Source organism: Silurus aristotelis (genome assembly GCF_946808225.1).
Source record: "Silurus aristotelis genome assembly, chromosome: 26".
Taxonomy (NCBI): Eukaryota; Metazoa; Chordata; class Actinopteri; order Siluriformes; family Siluridae; genus Silurus; species Silurus aristotelis.
In genome coordinates this window covers 13,361,743-13,379,284 of record NC_139599.1, presented here as the reverse complement: position 1 = coordinate 13,379,284, position 17,542 = coordinate 13,361,743, and the positions used below count along the sequence as shown (strand labels likewise).

General features: G+C 39.9%; 1 protein-coding gene across 4 annotated transcripts in view; it reads left to right on the top strand.

Annotated features, from left to right (window-relative positions):
- Positions 1-17,542, top strand: part of abr (ABR activator of RhoGEF and GTPase) — a 124,662-nt gene that overhangs the window by 58,266 nt on the left and 48,854 nt on the right. For all 4 annotated transcript variants that reach the window (XM_083531763.1, XM_083531764.1, XM_083531765.1 and 1 more), the window contains 5 exons: positions 3,845-4,030; positions 8,851-8,958; positions 9,538-9,598; positions 15,260-15,312; positions 16,557-16,697. In XM_083531763.1, the coding sequence (XP_083387889.1) occupies positions 3,845-4,030; positions 8,851-8,958; positions 9,538-9,598; positions 15,260-15,312; positions 16,557-16,697 (549 nt within the window). The remainder of the gene's footprint in view (positions 1-3,844; positions 4,031-8,850; positions 8,959-9,537; positions 9,599-15,259; positions 15,313-16,556; positions 16,698-17,542) is intronic.

The window sequence follows — 17,542 nt, the reverse complement described above, 5'->3', positions numbered from 1 at the left end:
CATTGCGCATCTTCCTCCCGGTTCTAATAGCTTCTCAATTTAAGCCGAAGTGGACCGGGACCATGGCGCCATGTCTCGGCTGTTTTACTTCCTCTGTGAGCAAACCACATGAGTGTAATATAAAACTCAACCGGATTTGGAAGTAGGGCCATTAGTGTTTATATAAATGCTTCACATGTAATGATTTCATCAGCATCTTCTACAGACCCTGAAGATATTACAATCTATAACAGCAATCTAGGCATATCATCGTAGAAATAATGGATTTAATGGACGAGGATTCTCTACACAGTGTCTGGATTGAAATGGGTTTTGTCAAGATTGGTTTCTGTCAGAAACAAATGACTGTGTGAGAAGATTCGACTTGGATAGATAGCGATCTCTAAAGCGACCAGCTTGATGCGTGAATGCTGAGACTATTAGCACTAAAGCGCTTTTTTGAGGTAGAGATAAAACAAGGCTTTCGACTAAAGTTTGTAACTTGGAATCTATAACATTGAAGAAAAATTTGGAAAGAATTTGCACTTGGCAAGAAGAGAAGATCGCCTCAACCAACAGTTCTACACGTGACTGCTTTTCTTAATGTCAAATGTGTGTATATATATATATATATATATATATATATATATATATATATATATATATATATATATACTTTTTTTGATTATTATTTTTTCAGGCCATGGAGCTCATGACTAACAACGTTTAAAATTTTTTACAAAACCAAGCTGAGGATTGAAAACACCTTTATCTCATAATGGTTTAGCATTAGCTTTTACTGTAGTTAAAGTAGCTGATGGTTAATAGCCACCAGTTTGCGATCTGTATTCTGAGCAGATTGCACCACAGCCTCGTAATTTGTTCTCGGATTAGCAGACAGCAGTCCTGAAATCGTAGCCCTTCCTCTGTCGTTTCAATCAGCAATTCAGCGTTTTTTGGACTGAAGACTTTGACGTTGCATATGAGGAAGGAAATAGTTTGTCACTGTGTTGACTGTGTCAATGTAAAAAAATTGCACGTGTTAGTATTGAGTCTGGAGACAAGATCATGCACTAGTTAAAGCAGTAAATCCATGCATTAGGATGGATATTTACTGTCTTTAATGGCCATTTTGGGAAAAAAAAACAAAAAAAACAGCCGATCTGGATTTTTCCAGTCTTCGTATATCCACTGTCCTATGACACTCAACTTTCAGATACTTGTCAGACAGGAGTGCAACTGCTATTGTAGCCATCTGTCTCAAGGTTGTGTGTTCTGAGATGCTTTTCATGCTCAACACGGTTGTAAAGAGTGGTTGTTTTGTTACTGTACCCTTCTTGTTGGCCTGAACCAGTTATTTTCTTCAAACCTCTCATCAACAAAGCCCTTACTGTGGCTTACAGGAACTCTCCATTCTGCATAAACCCCACACCCCCTGTGTGTAAATAACTCAGTCGATCAGCCGGTTCTGAAATACTTAAAGCAGCCACCATGCCATGGTTAAAGTCACAAAGCTCTTTCACATATTTGATGTGAACATTGTTTACAACTGTGTGTGTGTTTTTACAATAAATAGTACAAGTCTGTATGTTCCAGTCCTTCCATCACTGTGTATAAGAATCATGTTTTTTTTTTATGCCACAAAAGACATTTATCGATGTAAACATGGGTACAATGTCCAATTTGACAAGCTATTTTTGGGCATGCCTACATGTGAACAGGAAAAACAGTGTTACATGAGACAGGAGAGGTGGGGTGGGAAAACAAAATAACACACACACACACACACACACACACACACACACACACACACACACACACATAAATAAATACATACACTCTGATTATGGCATCCTGATTCAGGCTTTCCTTCAATCAGATATGAATATGCACGAGATAAGCTACAGGATGTCCAGTAATCCGCTCAAGGAGAAATTCCCAGCCTTTTTGTAACTCTTGAGATATTCCAGTAAGCAAGGGGCAAAAAAAATATTTATCATGTTCAGATTTGCTTCTTTTTGAGGGGCATTTTCTGCAAGCGAATACTCTGCTGACAGCCGCTAAGTTCTACCAGTGTTTCAGAAAACTTATGACTTAGTTTTGTGAGGGGGTTTGGTGATAAAATCTGGGGCTTTAGTACACAAAGGCAATGATTTCAAAGGAATACCATTCTGTACATACCCAGGGCTTCACCAGTATCTGTTAAAATTGCTGATTCCAGAATATATGTTCATTAAAATAGATGGAAAAAACCCAAACCTAAACTTTTTGTTTGAGAGCCAGAAGAAACCAGGTATTAGTAAACATCCGGTTGTTCCAAATACCTTTGTCAACGTTTGATGTTTTAACGAAAAATCTAAAAATCGAATTTGTTAGTTGGTGTCAGGCTTGGTGGAACATGCTGGGGTTTTCCTTTATTATCAACTTCAAGAGAAAGTAAGTGAACATTTATTAATAGCTGCTAAAATGCAAGCAAGAGCAGGAACTAGCTTGTCCCGCTACCTACGTACAACAAGCGTATTTATAAATAACATATTAAATAAAGTACAAGCCGGGCCGTGTTTCTTCAAAACAGCAAAAGCAGTAAATGGTTGCTGTTTGTCCCCTTTTTTCATTCAAACCTCGTGTCGTCCGTGTTGATTACAGGCTCTGTTGTAGTTACTGAGTGCCTCCTTGGTCACTGCTGATGCCGGCAAAACAGATTTAAATGAACCCCAATGGTTGTCAAGTCTGTGGGCATTTTCTCATGTCTGCCAAGAAAAGTACATTACATCCAACTTTGGTGGAATTGTTGTTGACGAAAATGTAAAAATCATGCAAAAAAAAATACAAATTCCACTTTTAATCTTATTTATATGTACAGTGGTACCCTGATTTTAATCTAATTTTGGATGCGCCCCCGCAGCCCCTATGGTACCTTAGTGAATTTATCTAGATATTATGTGACTTATAATAATGTGCACAATACAATAATGTGTTTAACAGTTTAAAATGTTGTTCCTAACGTTCCTGAACAATCCCTCTACGGATTCCCACAAATTTTAAGATAATCCGCAACTTGCTGTTAGTTACATTCCAAATAAGAACCCGCAAATTATTCGAGCTGCGAGTTCCGAACCGCGAATTATCTGGGGTTGACTGTATAGGTTTTTTTTTTATTTTTTATTCCCTCCAAATTCCAACCACAGCTTGACTGGTCCCAACATCTCTCCGGAGTACATGGAAGACTCTTCTCTGCTATAGCACAGAGGTGGTGGACCAAACTTCCACTTGATGGACAAACAGCTGGTCACTTGCAGTCTTCAATGGATGTCTAAAGACCTACCTTTTCTAGATTTTCTTAAATTAGCATGAATTAACAGAATTTCAGACTGATGGTATTTATAATGTGTCCTAATGAACCAGCATTAGAATGTATTTATTGATAAAGACTTCAAAGCACTTTGCAAGTTGCTCTGGATAAGGGCGTTTACTAAATGCAGGGCCTAGGGGTTATCCCTGGTCGTGTTACACCAGCTGGCCCTGCATATCATCCAGTCAGAAACCTTGATAAATGATATTATCAAACCTCCTGTTATAAAATTAATCCACTTGAAATAGATCTTTAATGGCGCCTTGGGTTTTGGGTAGTGTGAGTGTAGATAAGGGCAAAGTTAGATATAAAATTGCCATTAATTTACGTGTAGATGGAATGGAAACTGCGTACTGTAAACGTGATCTACTGAATCACCTGCTTTGTTGGACTTTTTCTATTAATTGACTGTAGAATCCATTGAATTCACTGAATTGAATCCAATATGCTCAAAAGCTAGTCATGTCCTGCTTTCTAACCCTGATTTCCATCACCTTCTCTTCCTCCCCTCAGCCTATGCGTCCATTGAAGGCCACCGCCACAACATCCAAACCTGTGCTAACGATGGAGCAGATCGAAACCATCTTCTACAAGATCCAAGACATCTACGAGATACATAAGGAATTTTACGACGCCCTTTACCCCAACATTCAGCAGTGGGATGATAAGGTCACAGTCGGACACCTTTTCCAGAAGCTGGTGAGCTAATTCCAGTTAACTTGAAATTACGCTAATAATTTTTTAGCTTCTATAATTCTGTAGCTGCAAAATAACTGTGTAACTACAGCATAACTTTAGACTTGTGTAATGTCATGCTTGTGTAATTGCAGGGTAACTTCAGACTTGTGTAACTTCAGACTTGTGTAACTGCAGGGTAACTTCAGACTTGTGTAACTGCAGGGTAACTTCAGACTTGTGTAACTGCAGGGTAACTTCAGACTTGTGTAACTGCAGACTTGTGTAACTGCAGACTTGTGTAACTACAGACTTGTGTAACTGCAGACTTGTGTAACTACAGACTTGTGTAACTGCAGGGTAACTTCAGACTTGTGTAACTGCAGGGTAACTTCAGACTTGTGTAACTGCAGGGTAACTTTAGACTTGTGTAACTTCAGACTTGTGTAACTGAAGGGTAACTTTAGACTTGTGTAAACGCAGGGTGACTTCAGACTTGTGTAACTGCAGGGTGACTTCAGACTTGTGTAACTTCAGACTTGTGTAACTGCAGGGTGACTTTAGACTTGTGTAACTTTAGACTTGTGTAACTTTAGACTTGTGTAACTGCAGGGTAACTTCAGACTTGTGTAACTGCAGGGTGACTTCAGACTTGTATAACTGCAGCGTGACTTCAGACTTGTGTAACTGCAGGGTAACTTCAGACTTGTGTAACGTCAGACTTGTGTAACTGCAGGGTAACTTCAGACTTGTGTAACTGCAGGGTGACTTCAGACTTGTGTAACTGCAGGGTGACTTCAGACTTGTGTAACTGCAGGGTGACTTCAGACTTGTGTAACTGCAGGGTGACTTCAGACTTGTGTAACTGCAGGGTGACTTCAGACTTGTGTAACGTCAGACTTGTGTAACTGCAGGGTAACTTCAGACTTGTGTAACTGCAGGGTAACTTCAGACTTGTGTAACGTCAGACTTGTGTAACTGCAGGGTAACTTCAGACTTGTGTAACTGCAGGGTGACTTCAAAATTGTGTAACGTCATGCTTGTGTAACTGCAGGGTGACTTCAGACTTGTGTAACTGCAGGGTAACTTCAGACTTGTGTAACGTCAGACTTGTGTAACTGCAGGGTAACTTCAGACTTGTGTAACTGCAGGGTAACTTCAGACTTGTGTAACGTCAGACTTGTGTAACTGCAGGGTGACTTCAGACTTGTGTAACTGCAGGGTAACTTCAGACTTGTGTAACGTCAGACTTGTGTAACTGCAGGGTAACTTCAGACTTGTGTAACTGCAGGGTGACTTCAAAATTGTGTAACGTCATGCTTGTGTAACTGCAGGGTGACTTCAGACTTGTGTACCTGCAGGGTAACTTCAGGCTTATGTAACTTCAGGCTTGTGTTACTACAGGGTAACTTTATACTTGTGTAACTGCAGGGTAACTTCAGACTTCTGTATTTTCAGACTTCTGTAACTTTAGTGAAACTTCAGATTCCTGTCATTTTAAGTAAATTCGTTGACTTGTGTAACACTGAAGTACTGTAATTGTTCTAAAACTTCAGGCTATAACTTCAAGTTTACTATTTCTGTAACTTCAGGCATGTTTTATTTTAGTGCTAATTTCGGGTATTATGTAACTGCAGGGTGACTGCGGGTTTTGTAACTTCATATTTTTGGTTCATAATAATTTAATTAACCTCTGGGTAATTGAAAAATAATGATGACGTAAACTGTGAGCACATGCAAAATTTTTTATACTTGGACATCTACTGCAGAAGGTCTGTCTATTGACAAAAAGGATTTGGGATTTGTGTGTGTGTGTGAGTGCGTGTGTGTGCGTGTCAAGTGATGAGTCTGGTTCGTATCTCATTTATTGGCTATAGTTAGCTCACAGTGCTGCAATTTGTCCCTCATTCCCTTTCCTCATTCTTTTAATGAATGTTCTGGAAGCCAAAATGAAGCCTGCAGTATTCGTGTTAATGCAATCACACATTGTGTGGGGTGTGTGTGTGGTGTGTGTGTGTGCCTGCACTGTAGCAAATGTGGTTAAAGCACTCGTTAATCTAGAAGCAACTTCTTCTGTTCTCTGTGATTAGTACGTCTCTGGCCGTGGGAACTTTCTCCACATTAAAAGTACAGGAGTTGCTGTGAAAAAAGTGAAAAAAGAACGTAACACAAAAAAGAAAGTGTAAATCGCACACAATAAATAGCAGTAGTCATGATATATGATGAATAAACACTTCCATCTGAGAAATATTATTATTATTAATAATGATTATGGTTATAATGATGACAGTTTCAAGCAGTTCATATGTCATCCAATGTGTTGTTGAACCAATCCACGGAGAGATGGATGGATAGAGTAAGAAAAAGACATTGAAAGAGAGAGAAAGAGAAATGTACGGAGGAGAATAGAGCAGAAGCGGGATGGGGGAAAATAGAAAGTAGATGGAAAGAGAGAGCAGAGAAGAAAGATAAATGGGAAAAAAAAGTTCAGAGGTTTAAGCATTTAGTCGACTTTTGCTCTTAGAATAACCCCCACTCTTCTGGGAAAATGTTCCACTAGATTCTGAAGTGGAAGTCTGGAGATTTGTGTTCATTTAGCCACAAGGGTGGTAGTAAAATCCAGTACTGATGTAGGGGATGTGAAGAGGCCTGGGTGTTCAATTGAGTTGAGATAAAAGAAGATCTTTCACTCCAACCTTGGTCTCCTGGGTCTTTTGGATCAAGTGATGGGATCATTTTATGCTACTGAATCCAAATACATTCTATACAACTGTGGGCCTTAAACTTTGTGGTCACTAAAGACTAAATAGAAAGCAATAGTGAGTGTATGTAAAAAAAAAAAAAAAACAATCGAGAGAGGGAGAGAGAGATTGTAACAAATTGAAATGCAGTAAAGGGAGGAGGAGAGAAAGAACTGATAGAAGGGAAATAGATAAGAGAGGTAAAGAGAGAGAAGTCTATTTTTTTTTTTTTTTTTACCCAAGCCTGTGTGTGTGTGTGTGTGTGTGTGTGTGTGTGTGTGTGTGTGTGTGTGTGTGTGTGTGTGTAATATTGGGCGGGTAGGCAGATGGTGATGTAATTACAGTTACACAGAAGAAATAAGTGAGCAGAAGGGAGGGATGAAGTGAAGCCTCTTAGCAGAACATGTTGAGCACGAGTGATCTGCCATTCTCTCTCTCTCTCTCTCTCTCTCTCTCTCTCTCTCTCTCTCTCTCTCTCTCTCTCTCTCTCTCTCTCTCTCTCTCTCTCTCACACACTTTCTCTTTTTTGACACAAATGCACTCTACACACTTCTCATACTTAATTAACACTGGCAAGAAGTAATGCTTGTGTGTGTTTGTGTGTATGTATGTATGAAGTCAGTAGGTGAGAGGCAGAGAAGAAGGGATGCTAAGTGACAACTGTATCTACACACACACACACACACACACACACACACACACACACACACACACACACACACACAGGATGATCCTAGCATCCAAGATACCTTTTGTTTCTTTAAGAATATGAATTAAACGCTTCACCAGAGATGTGAAACTGCAATTTATATCTTTTTTTCAAGAAATACGATGGACAGATAAAAAATTGACAGATAAATTAGTGTGTGTTTGTGTGGAGAGTTCATTCTATACATGTAACTTATCTGAGAGAGAGAATGAGAGAGAGAGAGAGAGAGAGAGAGAGAGAGAGAGAGAGCGCGCGCGGAAAAGTATAGCGAGAGAGAGAGAGAGAGGTAGCTGGTGCGTGACTGGTAATGAGAGAGGTAGTAAATGATGGAGAGAGTGATAGTGATGTGTATAAATGTATGTATATAAATAAAAGGGGTGTAACAGGACAGAATTTATGGCTCGGTATGTAACAATTTTATATATATATATAAAATTGTTACATACCGAGCCATACATTTTGGATGGGGGAGTGCAATATAGAGAAATCACCAAGGAATAAATAAGTAAATAAAGGAAAAGTGGCAGAGAGAGAGAGTAGGATATACAGGGCGAAATTAATAACCTGGGAGAGAATAAAGTGAGAAATAAAACATGAGATAAAGTGGAGTAAAATGATGAGATGGAGAGAAAGATAGGGAGGGCAGAAAACGTGTACACACTTGTGTTAAAGGTTCGGGTCACGAGATAAACACAAAGATACTCTTAAATTAGCAATGACCTGGTTTCATAAGTTTGTACACCCTTAAACTAAAACTAAAAGAGTGCACCCTAAGTAAACATTTCAAAACTGTGTCCAAAGTGTCAATATTTTGATCACCATAGTTATCCAGCAATGCCTTAATCCTCCTGGGCATGGAATTCACCAGAGCTGCACAGGTTGTTGCTGGGATCCTTGTTGCAGCAAGAATTTTTTTTTCCGTTTTTAAAAAAATTTTTTTATTGTAATTGTTATATTGTGTAAAATATCAATTAAAAAAATAAATTCCTAAAACATATGGTTTGGTCATGTCAAGGTCACCATTGTACTTCTTTGAACTGGTAGGTTGTACATTGTACACACAAGAAGGTTTAACTCAACACAGGCACCACTCGACCAATCAGATTAGTCAGACCAACACCTTCTGACCAATCAAAATGGAGAATTCACCAGCACCGTGGAATAATTCCTAATACAGTAAACAACGGAAGGTCGTTCCTGATTCACTTCTTCTGTAAGGTTTCTGGTGTTATACCTATAGAATCTGTGAGACATACAGCAGAACGAGCGTTTTTCTCCTGATAACCCTCCAAAAAACTTTTCCAGTTTCCTGGTCATGTTATGTATTCTTGGCCTTGGAGGAGTATCCTCATGATTTTTCTCTTTCTGTCTGTCTGTCTCTCTCGCTCTCTCAGGCCAGTCAGCTCGGCATCTACAAAGCCTTTGTGGACAACTACAAAATTGCAGTGGAGACGGTGGAGAAATGCAGCCAGTCCAACTCCCAGTTCCAGAAGATCTCTGAGGTGTGTCTACTGATCACAAACATTCTCCTTGTAGCCTCTCTTTCTCTTCATGCTTTATGCTTTTGTTTTTTGGAAGCTGTAAATGCAGCTGTAAAAAACAAACAAAAAAACTCCCACAAAAAATAATACAAATACCGTGGCCCTTGAGGTCCAATCATGTGCTGTGAAGGACGAATTTAGATCAAGGATGCTTATAAAAAATAAAAATAAAAAAAAAAGAACAATAAAAACGATCTTCAGGAGCACTAAAGGTGTAGTTTATGACGTATTTTAAAAGCGCAGGACATGTTAATCGAGTGTGAGGTACGTCTCTTCAAATACACAGTAAAGTTGAGTGGAGACGCCACGATGAGCAAACTGTAATAATAAACGTATATATTTGAGAAGCACACAAAGCTGCAGAAAACGCAGTCTCATTTCCCTTCATTATTCTGCACAGCAACAATGTAGTGTGTGTGTGTGTGTGTGTGTGTGCGCGCGCGCGTGTATGCGCATATGTATAAAGTATTTTGCTGATGCGCAGATCTCCTTCGTCTGTCCTTCATGTTAAGTGCTGATCTTTTTTTTTTTGTTTTACAGAATGTCAAAGTCAAGGGACCAAAAAACTCTAAAGAATGCACCAACATTGTCAGCATGGAGGGTAAGTCAAAAAAATAAAAAAATAGTAGCGCGTATGTGTGTGTGTGTGTTGATTGGTATTTGGATGGAATTGGAGCCACCGGTTTGTGGACACCTGACTAAGATTGATATGTGGTTTTTGATCAATAACCTCCAGTCTTCTGGAAAGATGTTCTAGATTTTTGCAGTGGAGATTTGTGCTCATTGAGCCACAAGGGTGTTAGTAAATGTACTGATGTAGGTGAGCTGAGGAGGCCTGAGTTGATGTTTCACATTCATCCCAAAAGGTGTTCAATAGAGTCGAGGTCATAGCTCTATAACATCCCACTGAAGATCTTCACCCCCAACCTGTGTACATCATGTGTTCACAATGCTCCATTGTCATGCTGGAACAAGTTTGGGTCTCCTGGTTCGAAGAAAAAGGAAATTGTTTATACAATTGTGTGCCTCAAAACTGTGTGGTAACCGTTCTTGGAAGAACCACATATGGCTGAAAAAATTCAGGTGTCCTAATACTTTTGCCCCTGAAGTGTATTTGTGGAAAAATGCTTTCACGGACTTTTCGAAGTGACTTATGTGTTACATAAAAAAAAAAAAAGGTGCGAAGTCGACTAGAGCATCTTTGGGTCTCTCACATGCACCCGACCAACCAAAATAAAGCCGAAAGTGATTGATTAGGAAAGAAATGTGAAGAGATATAAGCTATTAACAACACAAGCTAGAATGGCGTGTGCCACAGTACCTCTGATTAGATTAGTATTACAATCTATTAATTTATTAAAATGTATTTGTTTCATTTATTGAAATCACGATTCATGTGTAATACAGTAAAATGCAAGACTGCAACTGTAACATACTGTAATATATTTTATTGACCACAGTCTTTAAAACGTGATATAAAAAACAAAAAACAAGCGATTTGTAGGTTTACCAAAAAAAAAAAAGTATAAAAAAAAAAAAAAACTAATATTTTTTATGTAATAAAACAGTGCTAACTTAATGTCAGTAGCTCACTTGTGACTAAATGCCGCTAACTTGGACGACACGCTGTGGAAAGTCCCAGCTTTAAAAAGCTCCAGTAAACAGCCAAGATATAAATGTACCTTTAAAAATAAAAAAAAATGTATAAATCTATTTTATGTTCAGGAAAAACGAAAAAGTTTTCTGAGGTGATTTTTCTTTTTTTTCCCTTTTGACAATTAATGCTATGTTATCTAGTTTGCTAGTGACCCAAGATATACTAGCTTAAATAAAAGAGTTACAAATTAAATAAAAAACACACCACGTTACTACAAACCAAGTGCTAACAGGATAGCTACCGTTCTTTCTTTTAGATAACTTGTGTGTTTAGCCAGCTAGCTAATTTAAATTTTTTTTATTTTTTGCTGTCAGGATAATTATTTCCTTTTTAAACTTTAATTAGACCCAAACATGATGGTTTGCGTAGGCTAATATTAGCTGCTTTATTACCTGAAAAAAATAAATAAATAATAAAATCAGAGAAAGTAACTTCTTCAACATTAGCACAGTGTTATGTTTGGAAGCTGCTTGGCTTAATGAACCGCTAAATGTTTACTTGTTCATTTTAAATAAAGGCTGTATACGCTGCTTTTTTTTTTGTTGTTGTTGTGAAAGAGAAGGAATGTATATTCATGTGTTGTGCTTAAAAAAAACCCTGAAGAGTGAGAGTGATTTATTTGTTTGTGACTGGTTTGCTAGCTGCTTGGCTGTAAGTGCTATATTGTTGCGACTAGCCTGATATCAAGGTGGAAGTGAGGAAAAAGATGAGTTATTGATCATGTGATTTATTCCGATTCAAGAATTCCGTTGAAACAGGTGTGTGTGTGTGTGTGTGTGTGTGTGTGTGTGTGTGTGTGTGTGTGTGTGTGTGTGTGTGTGTGTGTGTGTGTGTGTGTGTGTGTGTGTGTGTGTGTGTGTGTGTGTGTGTGTGTGTGTGTGTGATCCTGTCCTGTTTCCTTACTCCATATTGTCCTGCACTATCCTAGTGTTAATTAGCTACAGTTTACATGCAGCCCCACAGAATCACATACCCCACACATTCACACAGACTTTCCGGACACACTGAATCAGAAGTGTGGGTCTTTTTTTTTTCTTTCTTTAATTCTCGCTTTCTTCCTGTCTTTCATTCTCAAATCTGGCTCTGTCACTCTCTTGGCATGCACCGCAGAAGGTATATAAGCGAGAGACCATAGATAGAGAGATGAAGAGGGGGAGAGGGACTAAGAGAGCATGTGCATGAGAGATTAACGTGGAGAACGAGAGAGAGAGGGAAAGGGGGAGAGGGAGGGAGGAGAAGGAAGCCAAGACATATTGAGCAGCAGAAGACTGAATGAACTGCTAAGCGAAGAGAGAGAAGGAAAGAGGGGAGCTGGTCATGGAGGTCTTCCTGGTGCTCCGGCTGTGCTGTAACTGTACTTACGGTAAGGCTTAGATCGAAAAGCCTATTCGGGATTTGTTTTTTTTGCAGTTTTGCACCGCGTGTAGGCATGTGGCGTTTACGTGTTACTGCTGTATCTCGTACTTCCTTTCGAACTTCCTTTAACACGGAGCGTTCCCTGCGGACGAGTCCCCCCAAGCCCTGGCTTCTCACCGCTACCGAACGCACCATTCGTGTAGACACCCTGTAGCGTCTGCCTGAGAGAGGGGGAGAGAGAAAGAGAGCAGACGTTCAACCTCTTTACAAGCGAATCACATTCTGTCAAAGTTCTTTCTTTCACTCCGGTGCAACAGAATATAAATTGACGCTCGATTCTACTGCAAGCGCGGTCACATGATTAAATTAGGACCAGCTCCCTGGACGCTGATTTGTGCAACAGCGTTGCCTTGTTCGATTTTATTCCTTACAAAATGCCCAAAATTGATCGGAAGGGGGCTGGTAGGCGATTAGAGGTAGTCTCCGAGTTAGGAAGATTAGACGATTTTCCGATCTTATGATAATATGAACAATATGAAAATATAAATTTTAATACAATACGTTGGGACGCTGCCAGGATGTCCGAATCTCCCGCTTTGTAAGATGCCTCGTCAGCGGTCGACAGAGTCCAGTTGTCCCGGTGTTATTTTCCTTTTTTTCCACTTTTGTTTGGTGTTGTCGTTCTCCCTTTTATCTGCGTTGCTAGACACTGAAACAAAGCGCCACCCTTCGCTAACAAACCTGCAGTTGTGCATGTGTATGTTTGCACATTACATCAGTGTTAATTGCCCTGTTTCACCAAACTATGTACTGTAATGTGTTAAAATTATTTACAAATGACAGTCTGCTTCCCCAATGATCACCATTCTTTAATGGACTCCTGTGTAGGCTCGGGCATGACGTGATGGGTTCATCGGAACACATATCCATTGTAACTCTGTAACTCTGCGACTACCTGTATTTAAAAGGGGGCTGAATATAATATACGGACAGCATGCAGAGCAAAATCCACGGCGTGTCGTATCAATCGATCGAAAAAAAATCTTCTGACCACATTGGTTGGTGCAAACTGGTGGGGGCAGTGTGATGTTATGCAGCACCAGTGGGTGAGCTCAACTATTCTAAATGAGAGAGTTAGGCTCATACAGTACCAACAATATATAGCAATTAGACATTGAAAACTGCAGCGAGGGCTCTTTCTCTGCTCCGTGCCCCCGAGGATGACGCAGCCACCATATGGTTTGAAACAGGAATGGTGCCGGAGTGAAGCGACAAAAGCTTCCTAGAGGATGAATGTTCAGAATCAAGCCTCCAGCTGTGCTGCCGGTTCGGAAGAAACTGTGACGTCTTCTTCCATGGTATGAAACAACAACAACAAAAAAACGTGTTTCATTTGTAGCCCGATTCAGAAGACAATCATGTCCGGCACGTCTGGAAAACACGCACTTATTATTTATGAAGTGTCTGAAAGTAGAGCAGCATGAAACAGAATGGCAGAGTGTGTTCTTGGATGTGCCGGGGTGTAACAGGACCACCATATTCGGCTCATGCGCTCATACACAAAGCGCGTTTCTCTGCATCTAATACACGGCTTCAGTTATTAGTATTAGATGTTTACGGGACTTATTTCTAAGCCCCCCGAGGCTCTCGAGTGAGATACGTGGTCGTGCGCTTGTCACGACTCTCAGTTCCACCTGTTCAATCGAATAACATCCTGTGCGTGATTATCGTTTGAATGGCACGAGGACATTAAGTGCATCTTGATCGCAGTGTTCCATAAATTCCGCAATTATTTTGCGACTACCTAGCAGTGTAACCATCGGACCAGTGTTTTTGATGGACGCTGGAATCATTAAGTTAGATTTCAGTTGAACTGCCATGCTTATATTTTGACGTTTTTGCACAAGGAGATCCTTTTTTTGGTTTGGAATCGACTCCAGAGATTCAGTTTTAATAAACTCTGATGTGGGCTGTAGCATTTGAAGCTATCCTCTCCCTGCTACTTCTTTGTCCAGAAGTGCTGGACTTCTGATCAAAAGGCCATGAGTTCCAATCTAAGCCTCCACCAAGCTGCCACTTGAGCAAGGTCCTTAACCCTCATCTGCCGTCGTTTTGGGCAAGGGCGTCTGCCAAATGTCATAAATGTAAATACTAACAATGTTTCCAGCTTCTTTTAAAGGCCTGGTGTTTAGATTGATTGGGAATCGTTTAAGATATGGATGTGAACAGCACGGAATTAGACTTCATCGAACAAATGCTGGACATAAAACAAATCTAGATTTTCTTTGAAGGTCAATCAGGAAATATAGGACGTCTGTGACGGTTGATGATCTGGTTGGAGGTTGGATTAAGGACAGATGCTTCCAAGAAACAAAAATATACTTCTCGAGCTGAAATCTGGTGTTCTGAATTTGTAATTTGTAACATATAATGACTTACCTGCTTTAAGCCAATCAGCTTTTAGTAGGCATATGGAACAGCCAGAACCGGGCTGTCATGCCAAATCTTGATAGCTTTATTCATCTCTGGCATGGTTGCCCATTCTTCTCTGTAGATCAGGATTTTATTCCTCTTTTTGATTAGTACGAAAACCATTGCCCACACAGGTTCTTTGAGAATTTGTATAGTTCTGTGGAGCATGCGAGGAACTGGTTATTGCTATATAAAGGTGTGTGTGTGTCTGTGTCTGTGTCTGTGTATAGATTTGTGGGGTCCAGGCACTCCTAACAAACAACCCTAACAAGAAGTGCTTAGACGCTATAGATCGCTGCTTGGGGCAAAATCTATTGTTAAAATTATTATAATTATTGTCTTTATGAAAGGTGGAGCAGCTGAACAGTGAATGGCTTCGAGTGGTGTTTCCAAACAAATGATTTGTATATGTGGAAACACCATTCCGTCCTACATCGTTGACAGCTTTAAACAAAAATACAGTAGGATGAATCCGGTTGCATGAACCGACTCCGGAGCGGTTAATCAAAGCGTTGCGGACGGAGCCGTAGGCAGAATCCGCTTCTCGCGCTTATTTGTCGCACTCACAGAGATAAAAAAATAAATGCCATTTCCATTTTCACGGCCCCTCTGATCAGCGAACCGTGTAATAGGCTTTCCGTCGATGAGATTTCCTCTGTTTCTGTGCGGTGATACAGCTGCCTGTTATCTCGATCACAATTCTCTGTCCTCATTGTTACCTCACGTATCTAACGTCTGCATGCCTTTTTAATTTTTCTTTTCTTCTTTTTTGTACAGCGCTCCTGTATAAACCCATTGACCGGGTCACACGCAGCACCCTGGTTCTTCATGTAAGTATAAAAAGCTTTGAAGTCGATGTTGAAGCATAAGTGTAGAACCCAGTGGTAGCTGCTACACAGTGAAAGTCACCTTCAAGTCTAAAACATTGTACACACACACACACAGGTACACATACACACTGGTACACACAACCACTCCTTTGTCCTCTCTTATCAGAGATCCAGCGAGCCAAGATACATACGAGAAAAAATGCTGCCGTTTACTCGACTAAACGGGGTGTGTTAGGATTTTTTTTTTATTTTTTTTTTTTATGATGTAGATGAATGATTTCTAGATTTTCTTCTACTCGTGATAAAGTGTTCAAGCTTAAAGTGGCGGGATTCCGACAAAGAAAAATTGCTGAAGAACATTTCATAATATTTTGTGCGACACCTCGGCGTTATCTCACAGCTGCCAGCGACTACACTGAGAATTCAGGGCTGTGTCCCAAATCACACACGATTTCAATTGGCAAAGGTGTGCAGGTGTATTTTTGATAACCGTAGTTTGGGGCACGTCCCGAGTATTCGCAACTAGGGTTGCAAAGGGGGAGAAAAATTCCCGGAAAACTTCCACGGGGACTTCATCTCGCCGAATTCTTCAGAAATTAGGTGAAATGTATATAAACATTTTTCATATACACACATAAATATAAAAATTCAGGTTAAACCTGACATGCATGCAAACTAATAGAGATTTAAAAAAAAAATGTTTTTTATTTAATTGTTAGTATAATTTTGTTGCACAATAACTTACACACAGCACACGGAAGTCTTAAACATAAATGAATGTAATATATATATTTTTTTACATAATTTTGTGTCCAGGGTTCAAGAAATGATCTGCGTTTAGTTCCCTGTAATAGGCTAACCTGCAATTTTTGTAAATTCCTGATTCATTCCTATTCGTTCTCATTCATTCTTATATATTCCCGTATTTCCCATGGAAATTTTCCAGCGTGCAAACCCAATTCGGCGAGTCAGAATTACATAAAGAATTGTTCTGATCTCACAAGTGGATAAACCAGTACAGAACCCTAGCTTAAGTTAGCTAGATAACGTATGCACTATATGGCCGAAAGTGTCTCCATCAAGCCTTCCTGGAAGAGTGGCGCTTATTATGACATCATCAGGGCAATGAAATGATCCATATAGATATGATATGATGTTACAAACTTTTGGTCTTCTAGTGTGCCTATACCATGCTTCTCAGCCACCGGTATCTGTAGAGGCTTTTCTGTTTCGTGTTCCTTCAGGATTTGCTGAAACACACCCCTAAAGAGCACCCAGACTTTGCTCTGCTGCAGGACGCGCTGCGGATCTCCCAGAACTTCCTGTCCAGCATTAACGAGGAAATCGACCCGCGCCGGACCGCCGTCACTACCCCCAAGGGAGAGGTGTGTGTGTGTGTGTGTGTGTGTGTGTGTGTGTGTTCGCATCGGTGCATCAGCATACAAGTTAATGATGTGATGCAATGATTTTAAAAAAGTGTATCATTTTTAAAAAGTAGATCATTATTAGCGCTATACTTATTTAAAATCATTTTTGACCCGTATTTGATATGTAGACCGATTTCTCCTCACTAAACTGTTTCTCAGGCGCGTTCTCTCACCACCACCGCTGCTACGTATATATATGACGTATGGCGACACTACAAATCAGATCGCGTCGCATCGTAATATCGGTAAAGTGCATCGCATTGGTAGCTGCTTCATATGTATCTTCAACCTCTTAGCCTCCAGCGGCGTGCCAGCGCGTCCGATGTCCCGGTGTTCTCAGGTGTTAATGTTTAGCAATAGATTAAATAAAAAGGGATTAGAGTAACCATAACTAACTATACATCATTCTAAAGCTCTAAGCCTCAAGCAGTGATTTTAGATCAGTGTTTCTCAAATTTGCTGAATGTGTGTAAGCAGTACACAACAACATGCATTAAAAAAAGCACTACTTATATTATTTTCTGTAATAACGAGTCACAAACACATCCACTGCTGCTAATCCCGGTTTATTAGGAAAGATAAGGGTCCACTGAACAACATGCTGTAAACCATTTTCACTCCAACCAAACAGTGTTGTTGTAATTTAGATGGTTATTCTTTTGTTGACGTCACAGTACTTCGATTTGTGTGCTGTTTGTATATGTTTCGGAAAAACTTTCGCATAAAAAAACGTCATCTCGGTGGGAAAAAAACAAATATGGCTGGTAGAACAGAGTGTTACAAAACAAACGAGACCACACATT